Raw genomic sequence first — 23668 nt, forward strand, 5'->3', positions numbered from 1 at the left:
ATATGTTCAGATACATGTATCTAAGAATATATGAACTCAAAATTAGGTTAATCTATTTTAAATACACTCTATTCAAATAAATTTACATGTATCTAGCATACATAGACACTATTCTAGTAAGATTCACAAGTAGATTTTCACATTAAAATTTTTCTCCCATCTTGTCTGTCACTCATATGTAAGATGCACATAAATTTCATTAGATTTTTTGCTAGTGTTATTGAAATAACATCATTCTTTGTCATATTTAATTTGAAAATTTTCTCATTTTCTTAATGTTATAAATTTACAAGTTTAAAAAGAAAAAAGAATAAAAAGGACTAGTCCGTCTCAGTCCTTGACCCTTCTAAGGTCAGGTTAGGTTGAACATTTTTAAGCCCTTCCAAATGTGCCCGCCTTAACTCTTCAAATTTCTTTGCTCGCAAGATCTAGCCTCGTTGAAATTGTCCCGACCCTTCTTAACATATCTAATTTTCTTAATAAATAAATCAATTCAAAGTGAACAAGTAATATATCAAAAGTCAAATATAAATGTAAATTACGAGACACCGGTTCACCACCGAACTACTCGACCCGAGGAAGGACTCGTGTCACAATTGTGCTCTCCTTCTTCCTGCATTTAAGGGCACAAGACAAGCTGTGTAAATTCAGAACACACCAATTTTCCCCAAATCTAATTCACTTTTGCAGTTGTGCTACAAAATTGAAAATGGAGAAACAAGTTTTGGATTATGTGTTGGTACCAGTAGGCCTCCTCTTAATGCTTGCTTATCACTTATGGCTTCTTCATCGCATCCTTAAACACCCTTCCCATACCGTCATCGGCATCAATTCAATCAATCGTCAATTCTGGATTCGCGCTATGATGGAGGTAATTCTGTCACCTACTACGGATTATCAATTTAACGACAAATTTCATTATTAGTAATTAATTATTTGTTGCATGCGATCGATGAATGTAAACAGGACCCGTCTAAAAATGGAGTTCTAGCGGTACAGACTTTAAGGAACAATATAATGGCTTCAACGCTTTTAGCGTCTACAGCGATTATGCTCAGTTCGCTCATCGGCGTTTTAATGAGCAGTGGAAGCAGGGGCGGCGGATCTATAAGTAGTCATATTTATGGAAACAGGACGGAGTTTTGCTTGTCAATTAAGTTTTTTTCGATATTGGTATGTTTTATGGTGGCGTTTTTGTTTAATGTGCAATCGATCAGATATTACAGTCATGCTAGCATACTCATCAACGTGCCTTACAAGAAATTGGACTCTTCAAATTCGAGGCATTGTGTTACGGCGGAGTATGTAGGGAGGATAGTGAACAGAGGCAGCTATTTCTGGTCACTTGGATTGCGTGCTTTTTACTTTTCATTTCCACTATTTTTGTGGATCTTTGGTCCTATACCCATGTTCCTCTCCTCTGTTTTTCTGGTTTTTATGCTCTACTTTTTGGATGTTAGTTCTGATTTTGGGTGGGTTACACCAACTGATGAGGAGACTGCTTAGCGAGTGAGAGTGAGAGCAGTTTTGGTTCAATCTAAGTTGAATTAAACTGCTTGATTTTTCTAAAATGATCTCAAATTTATATTAATATATTTTTATATTTCAGTAACATGCGTTCTTAAAATAAGAAAAAATGGGGAGAATCGAATCTTAAAATTCTACTGTGCTTTTTATGTCTGTAAATACCGCGGGTGAGTTTTTTCCCACATTCAGTATAGATTTATGAGAATGTGTCCGAAAACATTTCGTTGAAAATTAGTAAATGACATAAAAGATCAAATACCTTGACTCAAACTTATTTAATACCTATATAAAAGTGACGAATATTATGAGAGTATTAATTTATCCATGGCTGGTAAATCTGGTTATTGTTATAAGAATCTTAATATTTTTTCATTATTACCTCCAACATTAAATACTTTTTCTCTTTAACTCATTTTTCAAAGACTTGGTACAAAATATTGTTTAATAGGGAATAGTTTGGCTACAAATCAAACAGCAACGAGTAGGAGTTGTTGCAATAGTTAGTTATTTTGAATATGAATTGTGTTCGGCAATTACAATAATGTATAAAAACTTTTGTAAAAGGTGATGCTGTTGGGGTTTTGATTTATATATATATATATATATATATGGTTGAACTAATATTCTAATTTTTACATTTTGCCGACATTATAATAATATCCAAAATTTAGCTACCCAAAAAAATAAAAAATATCCAAAACAATAATCTCTTAAAATCATTGCCTCAGTATATTAAAGATGCAAGAAATCAGAATATACTCCCGAAGTTGAAGTCAATTTCGTAAGTACTCCTTAATTTTAGTTATTTACCTTTTTTTTTTTACTTATTCAAAATTTGTACATGTGTTCTGTTTATTTTTTTTCCATATATTTTGATGAAATAATCGATTTTTTGTTCTTGATAGATCTAAAATTGGTCACACAATGAATGAATCATCTTCATCTTTGAGGATTACCAGAGGTATTCCTTTGCATGTCAATGTTGTTGACATTTTACCATCGTTTTCAATGGGGTTAACTCAAGATTTTGGGTTTGATGTAGGGTCATTGGGAAAATCAAATCAAGTTATACAAGAACAAACAATGGAAGAGCTTAGATCAAAGGAAAAAAACGACCCTACGGCAGTTCAACAAGCTATTAACAATGCCAAAGCTAGAGGCATTAAAATAGTACAAGGAAGAAGAAAGAGGAAAGCTGTAAACATTGAATCAGAGGAAAATGCTTCTGAAGTTGTCAGATCTGAAGAACATAATATTTATGAGGTACTGTATTAAAACACAAAGTTAGATATAATTTTTTGGTTAATTAGATGTCAATATACAAAAAATATTACTTAAGTATTGTATATAGTATAATTGCATGTTTAGTAATTGTATATAGTATATTACATATTTATGTTATTTTTGTTTTTTGTATATATATACAAAAAAGTAATTGGACTTAGTTATACAGATGAATTTTTTTATATATATGATTAGAATTTGTATATTCTATTAGTTATATACAAATTATCGAAGTTAGTATATATTAAGTTTATATACATATACAAAAATTGATATGTACATGTCTGTTTTAATAGCTGGTAGCTGGTAGTATATGAAAGACTCATTATTTTTTTTATATACATATGTACACAAAGTAATTAGATTTAGTTATATAGATGGGAAAATATCATATGCGATTATAATTTGTATATTGTAGTAGTTATATACAAATTATTGAAGTTAGTATATATTAACTTTATATATTATTGGAGTATATAAAAAGTCATTTAGAAACTTGTATATAATGTCACGTTTAACTATATATTCATGTACATATATAATATACAAAAAAGGTAAGTCCATATATATATACAGATTTTTTTTTTGAATTTGAACGTTTAGCTTAAAAAAAGGGACGTTTCACTAAAATTGTGGCATTATCTAAATTTATTGTTAGCATATTTAACGCTTCAGTTACAAACCACTTTTTAAAATATAATTGTATAAATAAAAAAAATATTATATATAAAATTAAAGATATCTAAAATAACTAAACTATACCCATATAAAGTAATTAGGTAACTATACCCATATAATGTTATTTAATCTAATAAGTTTGCCTGAAATTTTCCCTTTCTTTTTTTCACCTCAACGTTCTCTTGTGCCTTTATATAGGCTTAATACATGGATAACTATTTAAATAAATTTTTTAATTGTCTTCTTTAATTAAGGACTTGAACATATACATGATAAAACATTTTTATTAGATACTTTCAAATCAAATTTTGGACATTTTTTGTGCATGCTCTAAAGTAGTCATTCAGAATGCCATATGAGAACGTACCATTTCTTTTCAAAATTCTAATAACAAAATACTTTTATCATGTGCTCATAAAGTCATATATTTAATTAAAATAAATTACTCTTTCTCCGTTTCCATTTATATTTCACCATTTTAGATTTTATGTCTCTTAAGAAATTATATAAATTTTTCATAATATCCTTATTTAGTATTCTTTTGAAGTCAAATCTCGATAAATGAACATAAATTAATTTATTTAGTTCGGAAAAGGGCCTAAAAATACCCTTAAAGTATTAGAAATGGTACAAAATTATCCTTCATCTACCTAGTGGCTCCAAAATATACTTCCCACCCACCTATTGGGTCCAAAATACCCTTGTCATCCACCTTTTGGTTCAAAATTGACCACTTATTTGACGGTTTTATATTTAAACTATTCAAATATTTTTTAAAATACGTGGCGCTCAACTATTTCTTATAATTAAACTTATAAGTATAATTTATAAATTAATCCACTACCCACCCATTACTAATTAAATTCCTCTAAATTAATAAAATAGTCACATTATTAATGCAAGCTACTGCCAATTGAATGTTTTTAAAAGTTATAGAAGTAAATTATCATACATTCAAGTGGCTAAATAAAAATCACCAATAAACTTAAAAGTCTGACTATGTTCATCTTAATTATTCTTACGTCTCAATTATTTGATGTTACTTCACAGGTAACTTTTTTTCAAAATAATATATTAAAGGTTTTAAAACAAATCATAAATATTTATAAAATTATATTTAAAAAAAGTTCATGAATTAATTCGGGATGTATTACTTCTTTACCTTTAATCATAAATTTCTAATTCAATTTTGAAAGAAAGTGTCCTCCTAAATAAGCGGCTCAACCTAAATTTAATTGGGCTTCGATTCAGACTCGAATAATTTTGGATGTCATTTTCAGGAATTTATAATTTCATCGTGTTTTAGTAGTGTTTATGACGATTTTGATATTTATAATTGAATTATTAATTGGGTGAGGTTTAGTTAGTAATGAGTGGGTAGTGTGTTGATTTATAAATTGTATTAATAAATTAAAATTATAACCAATAGTTTAACGCCAAGTATTTTTAAAAATATTTAAAGAGTTTAATTTTAAAACAATTAAAAAAGTGGTCAATTTTGATCTCAAAAGTGGATGACAAGAGTATTTTGGAGCCAATAGGTGGATGAAAAGGGCATTTTGGAGCCAATAGGTGGATGAAGGGTAATTTTGTATCATTTTCAACACTTCAAGGGTATTTTAGGCCCTTTTCCGTATTTAGTTTTCTTATGTTGGTCAAAATCATATTGTCAAAGGCTACTACATAAGATGAAGAATAATGTCATTTTATGGATTAATTTTGTAAAATAACGGATATTTCCTCCGCCCACTTTTATTTGTCATGTTGCACTTTTCGAAAGTTGATTTGACTAATTTTCAAGGTTAAATTAGATTTTATTAATTTGATAATTTAAATAAAAAAACATAGATATTCAAAAATTGTACGAAAAGTAATATAAATTGCAACTTTTTGAACATCAATATGATGAGAAAATACATCATAAAATGTTAGTCCAAGTTTTATAGTTTGACTCTAAAAAAATTTATACAATACAAGTGAAAGAGGTTGTATTAAGTGCCATTTATTTTTAATAAGGACGACATTTAAATAAAATCGAAAGGAGTGTAACTCAAGTATCTAAATAAAATTTAGTGACAAATTAATTATTCCCTCTATTCAACAATAGTTATCGAATATTGACTTGACACATCACTTAAGAAACAACAAATAATAGGATAATGTTTCTATATAATTCTTTGAATATATTAAATATATAAAATTTTGAAAAATGTATTAGATATTGAAAGCAAGGAAAAATAGATACAAAAATATAAAATTATCTGTCGAATTTTCTAAACTAAACAAGTATTGCTTGACGATGTATCAAGCTATTAATATACATATACGATTAGCTGACGATGTCTTTAATTTTTACTGGGATTACGAGGCACCACCGAATTCCCCTTCTCCCTGCCTTGAAAGCCGGAGTGGGGAGCAATAGAATTATAAACCCAATACACATTTGGAGTTTTTGACCATTAACTTCAACTCGTCACTCTTTTTCCAAAAAAAATGGAGAAAGAAATTCTGGATTACGTGTTGGTACCATTAGGCCTACTTATCATGGCTGCTTATCACTTATGGCTTCTTCAACGCATTCTTAAACATCCTACTCACACAGTCATTGGCATCAATTCCATCAATCGACGCTTGTGGGTTCTTGCTATGATGGAGGTAACTAATTAATTTGTTTTCAATTCGTCCACTAGGATCATTGGACTAGTTTTCATATTAACTAAATAAGTAATGAATTGAATGAAACAGGAGTCGCCCCAGAATGGAGTTCTAGCAGTACAAACGCTAAGGAACAACATAATGGCGTCAACACTTTTGGCATCTACAGCTATTATGCTTAGTTCTCTCATTGCCGTCTTAATGACGGGCGGAAGCAGTGGTCGTTCAGTTAGTTTTCATGTTTATGGGGATAAGAGCGAGTTTTGCTTGTCAATTAAGTTTTTTTCAATATTGGTATGTTTTATGGTGGCGTTCTTGTTTAATGTCCAATCGATCAGATATTATAGTCATGCTAGCATACTCATCAACGTGCCTTACAAGAAATTGGACTCTTCAAATTCGAAGCATTGTGTTACGGTGGAGTATGTAGGGAGGACAGTGAATAGAGGCAGCTATTTCTGGTCACTTGGATTACGTGCTTTTTATTTTTCGTTTCCACTATTTTTGTGGATCTTTGGACCTATTCCTATGTTCCTCTGCTGCATTTTCCTGGTTGTAATGCTTTATTTCCTGGATGCAAGTTCTGATTTTGGATGGGTTGCACCAGCTGATGAAAACAGCCAGCAGACTGCTTGACGACGAGGTAGTTTAGGTACTGTAGGCTTAGGTATCTTCGTGTCAAATCATAGTACAGTATTTAGTATGATCCTATTAATGGGTGTGGGATGGGGTGGTACTATTAGCTTGATGAAGTAAAAAGAGTGAGAGCAGTTTAGATTCAATCCAAGTTGCATTGAACTGCTTTCGTGCCTTGTAACGACATCTTCAATAATGTTTTGATCTTTTAAGAACCAAGAAGAATAAGACTGAATTTCTCAACACTTGCCGATTTCTAATAAGGAAGCAGCCTTGGTCCATCTCTTCTGTATTCCAGTCAACAACGCAGCCTCCGCATGTTTAAGTTTATTGATGTAATGTCACAATCTTGGAAATAATATGTGCTCCACATCTCATATTATGGAAGATGCAGGACAGGGGCATAAATTATGGTCCATATTCTTAAAATTTGGTGTCTGGCGGATCGCAATCCTAAATCCTAATAATGACAGTCGTATATCAGGCATTTACATGAAGCTTAAAAAAAACGTAAGGTATTGCATGTGAGGACTTCACACTGTTAGGCTGCAGTCGAATATTAAAGGTGGAACTAGGGAAGAGCGATTAATTAATTAGCTAGATCTGAATTTCATTTAGAAGTATAAAATCTGTACGTTTTTGTACACAACGAAGCTATTTAATAAGTACACTCCAATCAAGGCATCAACCTAGTTCAAATAAACTGATGTCATCCAGAATCTAGTAGTTGACTTTAATCAAATCCAGCAAGCTCAAATAAATACAAGTGTACCTGAACGAGGGCAATCAAAAGTTTCCCATAATTTTAGTATAGCCCGCAGGACAAAGAGGTCTCATGTTTGGACTGATACACTCCCTTGCATATGACCCCATGCACTTCACTGAAAATTATAGCTAGCTGGTCAACATTGTGCATATTTTCTGATGGAACCTTCTCTTCGAGGCATCCTTTTAAAAAAACCCATAACATCGTGAAAGCGGTGTAGCTTAAAACTGAGTACAATTCCTTATGGGCAAGCTAGATGTCAGTTGTGAGAGTACCTAGTCAAATAGCATGAGATGCATCCCGGGTAACTGGATATATGCTCAGGCTATACGATATATCCCGAGCTCATTGCACTAATTTATTATAAAACGTGATAGTAAGGAAATATACCAACGACCATTCTTACTTCATGTTTAGCAAGTTTAACTGTCCCGTCATACCAATTGCAGGTGGCGAGAGGCGGTTTCAAATGCGTCCCAGATTCCCAAGGGCACCTTCTCACTGCAGGACGGAGATAATGAAAAACCTACCTGGCGCAGGCACCTTTCAGGTCAATACATCTGTTAATTTAAGCTTAAGCTTCATGTTACCAGCTTGTACCAAAAGCTCTTCTCTAGAAGGATCGACTTTCAGGACTAAAGCTTGCTTGTTAAGCGAAGGAACGTGGACTGAGTCACCAACATTGGGAAGTTTCCTCCTCTTGGCTGTATATAGGCAAAACAGATCATTGCAACCAATAGTGGATATTTTGATTCATGTAAAACAAGAAAATATAATAGATGGTAGCAAACCATTGTCCGTTGACAAGCAATAATGATCATCACATAAAAGAAAGAAGAAAGAAATTATGTTACCTGAAAGAGGCAACCTGGATGTACTGGAGTAGTACACAGCAGGAGTTGCTTCTGAAATTTTACTTTTTTCCTCTTTAGCTTCAGTTTTCATAGTTGATGTGGGTCCATTACTTCCCAATATTTTCTGGGATGGTTGACTAGAAATTGCACGATATTGTCGTGCTCTCCTTTGAATGGAAGATCGTGCTACTGCAGCTGCTTCAAATATTTCCTGTTCCTTTCTGAATCTTTGATTAATGCTGTGTTCTTTCACATTTTTTCTGGCAATAAGCAACTTATGATGGAGGCCTTTAGTGAGCCTAAATCAAAAGGCACAGAACAAATGCACACGACGTGAGATTTTTGATAGTTAGTTTACTGCAAGAAAAAAAAGCAAAAGGCTGCCTAGGGAAAAAGAATCCCTAATGAAATGTGAAATCTTCTGGTAATTTCTTTTATGAACAGCATTTCTGGTAATAGTATTCATTAGAACTGCTTTCACAAAATTTTTTCAGCCACCATCAGCATATATAACATAGATCAAAAGTCAAGCTCAACTTGAAATCTTTTCTATCAAACAGCCACCAGTCTGAACATTCCAATTACTACTGCTCCCTCTCACTACCATAACTTTCATGTTTTGCTCTCTGCTTCTGCAGACCAGCCAGACTTGTCACTACTTCTCTGCTTTTGCAGCTGAGAGTTACTTTAGTTACCATATTTCAACAACCATCTGCTACCCCATATCTTTCCTTTTCTTTTCTTTTCTTTTTCTCTATCCATACACACACTCTCACTCTAGGTTCTTAGGTTCAGATAGAGGCCAACTAGTATTAGGCTATCTCAGTAACTAGGATGAGGCATCTGATAGCCATAGAGCGCCGTTATTTATTTCCATTTTTAACTTGTTGCTTCTTGATTTGGTTTGATCAGATCCCTTTGCTAAACAACTATCAACAACGAGAAGATTGAGATCTATAATGCAACAAAATCAATTTTGAAACAGTTTCAACGACCAAAACTACTGCATAAGGGAAAATAGATCTATTTTGGTGATTACTGAGGGTATATGGAATCAGCAAAGGTAACACAGGATCCTCACTTAAGAAGACGCTGTGACTCACGAACTTGCTCATGATAGTTCTGCTTAAATCTCTCCATGTCAAGTATGACCTGCATTAAAATGTTGGCAAAAAGTCTTAGAAAAGCAACTGCTAATTAATAAAAATTAAAATGCTTAAGAAAATCAGATTCGTGCAATGTTCAGATGCACAAATTTGTTGTCATAATGACTTATTATTGTGTTTGAAGTAAATACTTTTCTTGCGCATTATTCTAACAAGAGCATATGATGAGAAAGGAACTTCTGTTTTCGAGAACCAATTGAAATTACTCATGAAACTACAATCAACAGAAGCTAATTACAGGTCAGCAAACTTCTTGGTGTATATGTTTCTATGAAGTGGCAATAAATCCAGGGATTTGGTAAGCAATCTATTCAATAAAAATAGGAATTATATCCATCTTGTCTAGAAAAATCATTTACCCACTTCAACTTTACGGGCGACCTATCACAGCGCTATTCTTGTTCAAAGTATTACGTATTAACCACCCCCTGAGAATCGACGTGGCAAAAAATTGTTTTTCTTTCCTATATGCACGCGAAAGGAAAAAGAACATTAAAAACAGACTAAAAATGTACTTGTGTTTCTTTTCAATTGGATATTATACAAATTTATTATTTTTTTAAAAATCATGACTTATTCTTTACTGTCTTATTTTTTTCCATCTCCTTGTACCAGCTTTCTTTAAAAATAAAACTCGAAATGACCACCATTTCAAAATTACAGCCACTACCTTGCCTCTTCATTCTCTTCACTACGTCACACGTTTCACTTCCACCTTCAGTCATATATATCTCCTTTTTAAACTCTGGCCAGCAGCAAATCTTTTTTGCTGGGTGGCATTTTTTCCGACAAGATGGGTTCTGTATCCTTTTTGGATCAGAAGTATCAGGTTTTATGGTGCCAAGAAAAATGACAGCTGTTTTGGGTCCCAATATCAGGACATTGAGTACGTTTCGGAACCCCAAGCAGGAGCTTTTTCCAGTCCCTGGTTCTAGTATTACAGTCAGTTATGCTGGTATTTGTGACTCTGGTTCCGTCAAGGCTTTACTCTGACGATACGAAATAACTACTCAATAAGCAAGATAAGGAAATGATCGACTGGGGTTTGATCTTTACGCTAATCTGCTTTTGAAATCATATGATAATCCAAATAACTAAATGTTGTTTTCAATTTGAGTGGTGAATAATTTGGCAGTGGCGAAAGGTTTGGCAGTAAAAGAGAAGATCACTTACTTTGGACTCATTTTGTAATAAGCTGCTCAAAAAAGAAGGAAACAAAAGAAGGAAAAGCAGTGAAAAAATAAAATGAAGCAGCAACTGACATGTGGTTCACGTGCAAAACATGACCCAACACATGACTTGTTCTTTATATTCAAGGAGGTATTAGAATCACTTTAGACAATAGTAAGGGGTAAGAGGCTTCCCGTAAAGTTAAGGTGTGTAAATGACTTTTTAGGACAAAGCAAATTATGTATTTCTCAATAAAAATTAAAGGATGCACAGTAGCAATATAGGGTTAACTATAAACATGCCATGCAAACCTTTCATCAATTACAAGTATCTACATCCTGAATACCGAAGTTAATGGTATGATATGGAAGTACCTCATTGATTTCTGCACTAGCAGCTCCATAAAGTTCACGAGCCTTATGCACAATGGCATCAGGCATCCCGAGCCTTTCGGCTATATTGATTGCATTAGACCGTCCTGCAGTTGTAGAAGTCTGTAAATCAGAGATGCTACCGAAAAAATCAATGATACGATCACCTCATGATAATTAGACATCAAAGAATCAAAAACTATCTAAAGTAAGTTTGAATTGTGCCATCTTTAGAGAATATCCTCTGAAATTTGTCAATGGATTATAATATACAATTATCCTTGATTTCTCGTCATTGGACCCCAGCCCCTTTTGCCCGGTCAAGTAAGAAGGTCACCGAATAATGAGTACATCCGCTTGACCCAATCCCGGTTCAAATATCTATTAAATTGAATTATGCAGATGAGGAAACTGCATAAGAAGAAATCTCGAACACATATGGTAGAGGCCAAAATACAAGAAACAATTAAAAAATTAACACTGAAACAAGAAAGCTCTCGACTCCGCAACTACTAAGTAGGTCCAGTTTTTAAAAACGGAATGAGAATTTGCGTATCTGATAATGCAAGGTAAACTTGAACCAGAATAAACAACTTATTATAGACAGACTGCACTTAGAACAGAATTGTGCAATCCCAAAACTCATGGTAATTTACTAAATCATAGTGTACACCATGGTTTTACACTTTTACTTGGTACTATCTCAATGATGAGCTAAAAAAGGTTATCTGAGGAATATCTGGTAATGATTGAAAGTGTAAAGGTCTTGAGAAGTATGATAAATAGGAAAACTGCATTTCAAAAATATTTTGTGACATTGAGATTGTGCCCTGAAATATTTGATCTGGGAGTAAAGAGGTTATTTTTTTCTTTTTAAGACAAAGTAAGAAGTATCATTTCTTCTCTTCTTCTTGCCACAAGAAGGAACATGACATCCTATGATCAGTCATATAAGAAATTCCAAGCTAATCAAGAAACTACCACATGGATACAAGGACAACCTGGTATTCCCCAAAGAATCCTAAAAGTTGGTTTCAACTTCATTTCATCGAACTCCATACATGCATTTTCAAATGCATGATTGCTGTAAAGTACATTGTAGCACCATGATGTTAGAGAAGGTAAGCCTTTTGTCTCATATAAAAGTTCCATCTTAGCATTGAGCACCTGTATTTAAGGGTTTTAAGTTCTCCATGATGTGTTGTAGCTATAGTCAACAAAGTCCCAGATTCTGCAAAAGATTCCAGTAATGACATCCCAAGTGCAGCTCCTTCTAGAGGATTTGTCCCTGCCCCTACCTACAAGATGAAGAATACACACTATGGTTTTTATGAAGGAAACTGTCCATTCATGTCATGCATAATTTCACTTGTTCATAGCATGTGTCTCTGGAAGAACAAATGAACAACTGCTGAATTACATACTTCATCTAATAGCACGAGTGACATGTCTGTTGAGTGAGACCGGATTTTCTGCAGATTTGGACAAGAAATCTTATTAAATTTCTGCATTTGGATCTTAAAGAAACACCTTAAGCCATATACATTAACTGTAGCTGGAGAATAACTGTCAATGATATCATTAGAGAAACATACAAGAGTTCAACTAATTGATAAATGCACTGCATTGGATTTGTCTTTGATCAAGAACGGTAACAATAAGTTCAAGCTTATGCTACATTTTACATAAAACAGTCAACCTCAAAATTCACAAGGTTGGTTAGGATATCAACCTTGGGAAAAGGAAGATCTTAGGAAAAGAAAAGCCAATAGAGCATTTGAAAAATGAGTTGAGCATTTCCTGTAAATATTTTCAAAATCGTCAAGCATCATGGACAACAAATAACCTAATTTTGGGCAGAGATCTAGCAATTCATAAAACAATTCAAGTACTGATGAGCCAAATTCCGCTAAATCAGTCCATCAAGATGGTTGATAGCCTGTACAACAGGTCTAATGTGCAGGATGCTAAAGAATTCCTAGGAAGCAGATACAAACATTATCTTCTTTATGGCGTCAAAGTATAATCTGTTTTCTCCGGTAGCTCTATCCAGGGAAGTTCACTATTTAGCAGAAGTTATTACCAAATATTTTCACCTTTTGTCCCAGTTCATCCAATCTAGATAACTTTCATGGACTAACATGCCCATACGTCATCAAACACTTCTCAGTATTTTGAATTCTGATACTAACAGTTTGATCATTTATAACTTTCTGAAGTGTTCTTTATCTTAAAAAAGAGAAGTCCTTGAACAACCATATTGGAAATGATGACAAGTTTAATCAACTTGAAATTCAAAATACAGATGTGTAAGGTAAATTCAAAACAGATGGAGTACAGTTATATCTGTTGTAACTTTGTACCCTCCTCTTTGTTTCTTCCTATTCATTTCTTTAACATCCGTTTTCTAAAAGGAGGACTAATACACCTTCCTCGATTAAGCTTATACCATTTAGAATATGAATCTACCTTCCAGACATACTATCTTGACTAGGTCTTCACTTTCTTTATTGTCAATTCTGACTCTTAAATCAGCATATTCATCATGTCAAAAATTTTTGCTCTCAAAATACTAAGCATCTCTGCCAGAATCAATGTAATATAGCAGGCATATTATTCATATATGGAATAATTTAGCACATATTGATCCTATAAAGTTTTGCTTTGATCCAATCACACCATCCTATGACTAGCAATATTAACTGTCCCTCTCTCATATCCGTAATTTGGCCCGGAAGGCCTATTATGCTACTTCTTGGTACAACGTAATCTTCAATACCTAAAATGTCTTTTGTCCCATTTTCTTCACTTGATAACAACTTAGCCTCTCAATTTTCTTTCATATAGCACCTAATAGACCATATGAAATGTAGCACACACGCAAAAGTTTAATTTCTCCATTCATGTTCAAAAGTGAATTTGACATATGTTAACATAATGCAGAAGCCTCCTCAGTTATCCACACTTGGGACTGTCTATAACTAACAATTACATGAGGTTCAAACAAACAAAATAAATCCTTGCTCTTTCCCCCTAGATTTGACAAAAAGTACCATGATAAGATATAGCAGGTTGATGTAATGTAACATGTGTACATAAGCTAATGTTGACACTTCCTTTGCATTATTAGTATTATGTGCTTTACTCCTGGAGAGCTGCAATATAGATCCTACAGTAGAGGAACCATATACCAGGATGATGGTCGATTTTTAAAATAAGCAAGAGCCTTTATACTATAATCTAGATAATTTCTTGATTATAAATAGCTTCAAATGTTCATCATCAAGCAAAAGTGTAAGAAGTGAAAAGTCGACTTGGCCACAGCATGTCAGGCTAGTAAAAAGGCCCAGAAATTTCAGAGGGAACTTCATTTGACTTACACTAATTTGTTTCAGATGGCCCGAGAAGGTAGACAGTGATTGGGATAAGGACTGTTCATCACCAATATCAGCAAATACAAAATCAAACCAAGGGATTTTCACTGATTCTGATGCTAACACATAAAGACCTGCAAATCTAGTCTAACATTAAAAGTTATACACTTCAATATAAGATAACACAAATATAAGTGCTTTTGTGCACAACCAAGAGTTTGTGCTCTTAGAAAGCGTACTACCTACTAATATGCTTGTTGGGGAAAACACAGAGATTAACAAAATGTACGAAAGGGTGGCAGTGGAAGAATACCAAGACTAAATTTCCTCGATCTATTTGAACCAAGAGGAGACCTCAAACACAATTTTAAATAGGTCTGAGCAGCACCTAGTTACCAACAAAATATAAATACGGCCGAGGCTTAGGTGAAGATCATGGAAAACCAAGGCTCGGAACCCAATAGCATATGTGATTTTCTTCCTATCTGCGTAAGCCTTTTGTTAGCATGGTAACCAAAACTTGTACTAGTGGAAGGATGCATGTACCTAGTGGAAAGGCTGAGGCGTGTTAGTTGGCCTTGACACCATCTTCACGAAAAAAATTTCAAAAAACTTGTGAAGTTGCAGGTCGTAATGGAGGATGAGTTTGTGTTTGTATAAGTAGCATATGATTTATGAAGGAACAAGAAACATGACCAGGAAAAACCGATTTAATAATTTGGCGGGAATCCTAATTCAACAATAGATGATATCAAGGCATAGAAATGAAAATGGATGTGAATGTCAGGAAAGTAAATTTCAGCACGTTTCAACTTATTGATAGGTTCTCAATTGCCTCTTTGCATAGGATAGTGGTAACTGATGACTTTTGATGTTTTAATATATAATGTCTAGTAGATATATTGAGGTACAAGGAAAGTTTTCATTTGTGAGTTGACTTGATGAACAAAGTATAATGTATAAATATATAGTACTTGTGCTGACCGGATTTTGCCATCAAAGCAGCCAAACCCACAGTCTTCAAGCAAATGGTTTTACCCCCAGTATTAGGACCAGTTATAACCAAAACTCGAGTGTTGTGCGCAACATATAGGTCAACAGGAACAGGTGGTTCCTCTTTCAACTTAGCAACCTGAAGTCAACAGGTTAAAAGTACTTCATTCATTTACAATGGAAATTTTGCATAAACCATCAAATGCCAGCGATCAAATTCAAAAAATTACCTTTGCTTCCAAGGACTGTAAAGTCAAATCAGTTTCTTTTCTCAGAGTAAAGTTTCCTCCCTGCTGCTTCCTCCTCCTAATTTCCTATACACAAAAGACCAACTGAATTTTTAAGAGAACTCAAAGTGATTCAATTAGGTGCATATCACCCCAAAGTTATCATGATGATGAGAATCCACAAAATTGTTATGAGAATATAACCAATGGAGCCAGCATCTGATAGAATAGAGAAGAAAGGCTATTCAAACATAGCATGGAATCTAGAAGCTGTTATGATCAGATGCATTGTCACAGTATCTCTAGAGTTACGATTCTACTGAGGCCTATAAAAACTTATTCCCAGATGTTAACAGCAGCAGTAACTGTTTCACCAAAAGAGAGCAGTAACGTGTTTCTAACAACTTATTGTCCCAACAAAACTTTCTTAAAGTTCTCTATCAAAACAATATTTAAGGAATAAAACGAAGAGGAATCAGAAATGTTTCCACTTGCCACTTCTATTCTCACAAGAACCTCACCCTCAGATAGTATCGACTTCACAGGTTGCAATTATTGGTCAAGGAAGGTATTAAGGTGGCTCTATAAGATAATAATTGGAATAGATACTGAGCAAGCTTACTAAAAAGCCATATCCCACCCTTAAAGAATCCACAACCACACCTGACCCATACATAGTAGTAATTTAGCTTCCATGCATATGAGCTGACCAGGTATATGAAACCCACAAAACCTTTTGTGAAGATTACAAAATAAAAAAGAGGAAACACTTACAACAGGATCTTACCCACTCATACAAGTAACTAATTTTATCCAAAAAGAGCTCCAACAGAACAAAAACAATTATGATAAATTACTGAATCTTTTCATAGAAAGCTTTATATATTTCATGGAACTCGGCTATAGTCTCGGCACTCTCATAGATTCCAACTCAAACGACAGGAGATTCATAGTTATGGATAATCTTTTTTCTTTGATAAAATAAAAACCATCCTGAAGAGAGATTGCTTGGTGCAAGTACCCACCAGATTATGTTGCAATCTGTCCATATCTCAAAGACAGGCTATAAGAGGGAACTTTTGAAATGCTAGGAGAATCTAACAGCTTTCCGTGTTCCATTTGCATAATTATATGGAGAGTGACTTACCGCATTGGCATTCTTGACATCTTTTATGGCCTTCTGTAGAGCCTGCTGATGCTTTTGAAGTAATAAAGGATGATAAGCTTTTGGCAGATACATTGTCCATTTCTTCCGTGTAGGATGCAATGCCACTGAGGTTCTTGCGTCCAGTGAAGCATCAGTAGCTACAAAGCTATCCTGTTCTTGTTGCAAAAATAAATCAGGACAAGCACCTCCAAATGCAAGACCATATCGTGCTCTAGCGTTGATCTGTAGATATGGGAATGACAATGAAAAATGAATAACATCAGTAACAAAATAAATTAAACACTTAATATACGTGACATCAAATAAATCCCACTAAATGGTCAACTTGTGAACAATGTTCTACTTGACATAATAGACCAAAGAGCATTAAACTGTAGTAGGCCTCAGATTGTAAGGCCAAACAAATTTTGAAATTGTTAAGGCTCTGAGTTGGAGAAACAATAAACACGTGAACAAAGCGGAACATAAATGTTTTATTGATAAAGAGAGTGAAACGATAAATATTTGCAGAAACTTTTAATTATTCAGATGTTAGCAGTCAATTATGACATTCGCAACAGTCACAATTGGCATGGCACAGCTGCTCCAATAATTAGTACTCCAATCAATAAGGTATAACAGGATCATTCTGGAGTGCCCCAACGCTAGCCACTAAACAACTTATAGTATTCCATACTTGTTCACCCAACTAGATCTCATTCTCGCTAAACAAACACACTTAAGCTGAAGTTGTTAGTAGTGTAGGATCCAGAGCCTTATAAACCCATTTCAAAATCTATTCCCGCCAATGTGAAGCTCATTTTGGTTATCATCTATTGTAAAAATGAACACATGGATCCTGTCTTTTAAATAACATACAAATATTAGAAGAAACAAAATTAGAAAAGAAATAATCAGAGGTACAAGAAAGTTATAATTTAAAATAATAGAACCTACCACATCCAGCCTAACCATCATGCTGAAAATGCTTTCAATATAATCAATTTCTTCTTGCATCTGCGTAGAAATAAAAAACAACTGGTTAGTTTCCGTTTATGACAACACAAGGGGGGGAGGGGGCATAAGTTAAACAAACCTTCTGTGTTATCTTCAGGAGCACATCAACCTCAGCCTTTGACACAGATGCCTTAGCTTGCTGGAGTGCATCATTCAACGGAACTGCTGAGAGAGGTTCGAGAACACTTCCAGTACCTGAAGCACTGAAATTGACTATCACTGCTCAGAGATGATGAATAATACTATAAAGCATTAATGACCTGAATAATGTCAAGCTTATTCATGGTGATCTAGCAGCATTTTTTTTCACCAAACTTGTATAACATTAGGCTTAACTAAGGGGAACAATAGCTTATTTACAGTCCCACATTAGTTGGGAAATGCGCTAGTAGTCTCCTTAAATAGACTTGGGAATTCTCCCTCATGAGCTAGCTTCTGGGGTTCAGTTAAGCCCAAGGGCCACGTCTTACGGAAATCCTACAACAATTTTGGATATAATCACCACACTTTTTTAAGCTGTTTGTTTTTACATCAATGAGGTTCTGAAGCCCTGTTATGGTTCATAGGACCTCTTGTAAAGAAAGTCAGGGCTAAGTCAACTTTCTCCCCTTTTACTAGTAGTTGTGTCAGCTCTATGTTGCTTAATCTTTTTTTTACATCAATAGCATTAACTTTTGAAAAAGAGTAAGCCCACAACTATTGGGAGTGGAAGAAATGGATCATGACAAAGTAGTATCACATCCCCTACTGGAAATATCACGCTATTTTTGGTGCACTTGTGGAGAATGTAAGACAATCAAATTTGTGAACTTTTTTTAACAGCATCATATTTTATATAGCTGATTGAATGCCATTCCAAGAGTTCCCTAATTGTTTGTCTTCAACTTGTAAAAGGGATTTATTCAGTTTTTGTGCGACAAAATCTTACAAGTTATCAAACAGTAGTTCAGAAGATTAGAACTATTCACTAATGCCATACCAGAGGGTTTTGAGAAGTCTTGTTTATAAGCACCTGTATTAATTTTTCAAAAAATCAACCTCAAAAGTAGAATTACTGAACCAATATCTGAGGAATTCCAATTCCAGGAAAGAAATGAACAATTCCAACTCAATTTCAGCAGCAGAGCATTACTCAAAACAGTATTCTTGTCATTTCCTAATTTATGATGTCACAAACTTCTGCTTAGCAAGTTCATTACCTATACAGAGCTTTCGAGATGGAGACAGCAAATGACATAAAACAAAATGTACAAACATTATACAAAGTTATTTACATAAGCCCCAATAAGTTAAAGACTTTAAGATATTAACAAACCTGGATAACAGTAGCCCCTCAAAGCTCGTTCGCTGATTAAATCCTGATATAATGCACCATCTGCCATCAATTTCACTCACTTCCTGAGTAAGAATATCAGGTTCACAAGGTGCTATGGTAAAGCCAGAAAGGTAGAGAATTGTTTTATTTCATTACCACATTCAGGGCTTAAGATTCTTAATAATATTATTAATATGTGGAAAACCTGTTGGTTATCAAAGTGACTTAAGGTTGTACAGATGGAAACTAAAGATTAGGACTAAGGACAGATTACCACAGCAGATGCTTCTTCCATGCCGTTCCTGATTATGTTTTCCATCAACTGGTATAACTGAAGATACAAGAGAATGCAATGCGTTAATGTCCAAGCAGGGAGTGTGGTGCAGGACACATCAAAAGCATAGTCATTCTCACACCCAGCCAGCAATGTGGGAATTCCCCTAACAGAAATATAACAAAGAGGCAAATGGTTCCTGACATTTGTAAGAAGTGCTGCTTTAATTAAAGATATCCAAATAGATAATTCCTGCAGTCCTTGTATCATTTTCTAAAAGTTCTCGTGCCAAAGAACAATCAAACTTTATTAATGTGCCTACTGCATGCGCAGAGACAATAGATTAAAACCTAGGAAGTATTAAGCTAGTGTTCAGTCACAAATTTCCAAATATTCTTGGCAAGTTATTTTTGAGTGAAGTTCTGGTGAAGTTTTACCATGCGTTTGGTCACAAATTTTCCCAAGAATATTTGACAATTTCAAAAAAATATGATTTATACCCATAAGTTTGTATTATAATTTTATAATGAACATGTTCCATTAAAAATAACCTTATAACATAATTGATAACTATGAACAACAACAAAATAACAATATGGGCGAGAGCAATACATTAATTGCATAATCAAACTCGTCACTGATTCAATTGGAATTATAACTCATTAAAAACAAGTTGTTCTTTTTTCTCAATCTTGTCCCTCAACTTATAAGTCAAACTTTTCCGGAGGAGGTAGATAAATATTATTTGGACTTAACAAATGATGGGTGTTCCGTACAAAATATAAAAGTTTGGGGTAATTTTAAAATTTATAAAAAAATTCCAAATGCTAGTTTTTTCTAGTAGTTGGGAACTTGGGATGTTTGCCAAATATATTTGCCAAGTTGTATGAATTTGATAACAATTCAAACTGAAATCTAGATTTTAAAAGGTATAAGCCTTGGTAACAACCTACAGGCTGTTGATAAAATGGATTTATGACCTTCAGTGTCCATTGTCTGTCAAATATTAAGGCAGTCAGCTCAGACATAACTACATGATCTGCTGACTTTCTTTCATAACAGTTAAAGAATTAACAACATAACAGTGTCCGGCCCATCATTTCAAGAGGATGCACACAACATGATAATAAAGTAAAAAACTAGCCTTTGATTTTATCAAACTTATGAACAGACAAATAACAGATGAAGGAAAGAGCATAAATATACACCAGCAAATAAAAAATTACAAATTATTATATTGAAGATATTTTCTAGGGAAAGAAGTTTCTGAAAAGTAATAACCGCCAAATTTGCTGAAGTACAGTCAATTAGGAAGAAGAATGAAGTCTACCTTTCTTTCAAGAAGGCGAACTTGATCACGAGATTGTTTCAAAGCAGAGCTCTAAAACCATAAAGTAATATTAATAAGACTCATAAAGTCGAATATAACCACAGCAAATAGTAGAGTCAATGCATGTGTACAGAAGATGCAGAAGAAAATGTCAAGGAAGTGACTTGTGTTACGACCTATGAGAAGCTTGAAAAAAAAAGTTAGAACTGCAGAAATATCAAAGCTGTTCATAAAAAATGAGGACAGAATATAACCACAGCAAATAGTAGAGTTAATGCACGTGTATAGAAGATGCAGAAGAAAATGTCAAGGAAGTGACATGTGTCATGACCTCTGAGAAGCTTGAAAGAAAAGTTAGAACTGCAGAAATATCAAAGCTGTTCATAAAAAATGAGGACAGACCGCAGAATCCTTGACAGAACCATCTTCATCAACTAGTTGTTGTATGAACCTCACTAGTGATTTGCTTATGGTTAGTTCCATAATCTGCAGTAAAAATAGAAAATGATTGGAGACAAACGCACCATATATGATTGCTGAAAAGTTCATTGTCGCCAGAATTTTATTACCATTTCTGTGAGAGGCATAAAACGCTGATACCATTCTGCGTCTTGCTTGACTGCAGCTTTGACATTTGCCTGCAGCATTTCCACAAACTGCAGTAGTGCTACAACATTCAATGCTTCAGTCCCACTGACAGGAAAACCATGGCGTGCAACCCGTATGGCCGTTTTAACCTTCAACAATAGAGGAACAGACAACATCATTCTGCACCACTCGCAATTTAAGCAGGAACTTGAACAACAATGAGTTTACCCAAATTGTTCAATTTCCAAAGAACCAAACTAAAGTTTCAAACAAAACCAGTACACCACAGGATAAACAAACGAAGTTGAGGACCTACCAGCTCAATATCAATGCCATTAAAATCCACCATGGCACCGTACTTATTCATCTCCACAGCCGCATTGGTTTCCTCTAAGAGTCCAAGACTCTCTTCAAATGTTTGATTCAGATAACCTAGTTGTTCCTGCACCAAACAATTCCTTTGATAATCCTGTATTTTTAAGTATATACACATAAATACACAAGCCTATACATATACTATACACATGCATATGCAAACACACATTCACATACACTGAGCTAAAGTAATTAGTTCATTCTTCAATCAAACAGAAGGAAAAGTGAAAAAAGGTAAGTACACGAAGAGTTAACCTTGAGAGCTTCTTTGCCTAAGGAAGTACCGGCGAAGGCAGCGACCGAATCGCATAATTTGTCCCATTCGAGGACCCTGAGACTGTCTAGAATCACCGATGGTTGATCGGAGCTCGATTCCAGTGGTTTGTTTAGGAAGGCATGGACCTTGATTCGAATGGACTGCCTGAAACCGCCGGGAACTTTTGGGAAAGCAAATGCTACGGTGGCGAATGACGATGATGAATTGGGAAGCAGTGAGACTGAGAGGAGCATCATGCATTTGAAAATGGATAATTGGAACAGATGATTTGCAGAGAGAGTGACAAAAGCACCAGTGGCGGGGAGAGAGATTGCGGGAAACGGGATAGACTTCAGTAAGATTGAGACACGCCAATTGGGCCTTGGTAGATCATTGTTTCAGCCCACGGCCCATCGCATTATTAGCCCATCAAATCCACATGATTCCAAATGGGCAACTTTCACATATAGCAAAAAATATATATATATTTGTATGCTATAGTAAACTTTGCATAATTGCGCTCCATAGCAAACATAAAACTGTATAATTTGCTATACATATACAATTGTATAATTCGCTGACCTAAATTGTATAATTCACTGGCCTATTTCGCTGCAATTGTATAATTTGTTTTGCATACAGTTGAATCGAATTAAAATGTATGTATATTGCATAATTATAAGTTTATAGCAAGAAAATATATGTTTTTCTCGCTTTATACAAAAATAGAAACACAATATATACACCTCTGTTGTATAAAGCTAGAGAAAATTGTATTTCACTGCAATTGTATAATTCGCAATTGTATAATTCGTTGGCCTTTTTCTCTGCAATATTTGAAGTAAAATGTTTGTAAATTGTATAATTAAGTGTATAACACGAAGATATACATTTTTGCATGTGTATATACAATTTTCTCTTGCTTTATACAAAACAGATACAGAATTATACACTTTTGTGTATAAAGCGAGAGAGGCGAGCGAGAATGGAGAGTGGAGAGCGAGATTTTTGGGAGAGAGACGTTGGGAAATTTTAGCTAATGTTTGCTATGGAGCACAATTAAATCAAACCCTAGCTATTCCATTTAATTTAGGTTATTAATTTGCTATTATATACAATTTTCCCATTTCAAAGTTATGATTTGAAATCATATCCAAACAAGTCGTTGATATAATAAGCTAACATTTTAAATATTTTCTTATTTAAGAAGTATTCATTTTATTTTTATTTGCATTTTATTGCTCTGCTTTGAATTTTCATTTATTTATTTAGTTGGATGATCTTTTACTTTAGGGTTGAATCTCCATTATAATATGGGCTTTTCAATACTTTCTTACAAAGCATATATTGTAGACATTGAAATTTTATAAGACTCTACAAGATGCGTTCAATTCGAGTTGGGACTCTACAAATTGTGTTCAACTCAGATAAGGATTCTTGGAGGCTACTCAACCTTAAACCCTAGTTTATGTCTATATAAAGGGTACTAAATTCCCGAAATATTCACAAAGAGATCAAGATCTCGAATACTCCACAAATTGATGGATTATTCATATAGAGAGGTCAAATCTAAATCATTCGAGTTCGAGAAATACGCCACTAACGGCCCTCGAATCATGGATAAATCATCTTAGAGAGTAGAATCAAGGGAGGAACAAAACAGAT

The 23668-nt window shown here is 34.2% G+C and overlaps 3 protein-coding genes across 4 annotated transcripts; 2 read left to right on the top strand and 1 right to left on the bottom strand.

Annotated features, from left to right (window-relative positions):
• Positions 1 to 452: 452 nt before the first annotated feature.
• Positions 453 to 1612, top strand: LOC101255968 (uncharacterized). Its single transcript, XM_004234995.5, has 2 exons — positions 453 to 871; positions 967 to 1612. The coding sequence occupies exons 1-2, from the start codon at positions 710 to 712 to the stop codon at positions 1504 to 1506; spliced, it is 702 nt and encodes a 233-aa protein (XP_004235043.1). The 5' UTR covers positions 453 to 709; the 3' UTR covers positions 1507 to 1612.
• Positions 1613 to 5830: 4218 nt separating this feature from the next.
• LOC101259819 (uncharacterized) lies at positions 5831 to 7025 on the top strand. Its single transcript, XM_069294991.1, has 2 exons — positions 5831 to 6144; positions 6235 to 7025. The coding sequence occupies exons 1-2, from the start codon at positions 5983 to 5985 to the stop codon at positions 6778 to 6780; spliced, it is 708 nt and encodes a 235-aa protein (XP_069151092.1). The 5' UTR covers positions 5831 to 5982; the 3' UTR covers positions 6781 to 7025.
• Positions 7026 to 7365: 340 nt separating this feature from the next.
• Positions 7366 to 22368, bottom strand: LOC101255670 (uncharacterized). 2 transcript variants are annotated; one of them, XR_011220012.1, is made up of 20 exons: positions 22003 to 22368; positions 21689 to 21814; positions 21354 to 21521; positions 21187 to 21270; positions 20785 to 20835; positions 19455 to 19511; positions 19181 to 19263; positions 17945 to 18068; positions 17806 to 17865; positions 16849 to 17091; positions 15705 to 15788; positions 15466 to 15613; positions 14488 to 14615; positions 12532 to 12579; positions 12275 to 12405; positions 12109 to 12191; positions 11111 to 11214; positions 9440 to 9552; positions 8401 to 8699; positions 7366 to 8250 (listed from the first exon to the last, which is right to left on the bottom strand). XR_011220012.1 is itself a non-coding variant. In XM_010319765.4 (20 exons), exons 1-20 carry the CDS (start codon positions 22258 to 22260, stop codon positions 8093 to 8095), a joined length of 2508 nt encoding a protein of 835 aa, XP_010318067.1. In that variant the 5' UTR covers positions 22261 to 22368; the 3' UTR covers positions 7366 to 8092. The 2 variants fall into 2 exon arrangements, 1 of the variants encoding a protein (XP_010318067.1); XM_010319765.4 differs by having other exon boundaries at positions 9482 to 9552.
• Positions 22369 to 23668: the final 1300 nt, after the last annotated feature.

Source organism: Solanum lycopersicum, chromosome 3 (assembly GCF_036512215.1).
Source record: "Solanum lycopersicum chromosome 3, SLM_r2.1".
NCBI lineage: Eukaryota > Viridiplantae > Streptophyta > Magnoliopsida > Solanales > Solanaceae > Solanum > Solanum lycopersicum.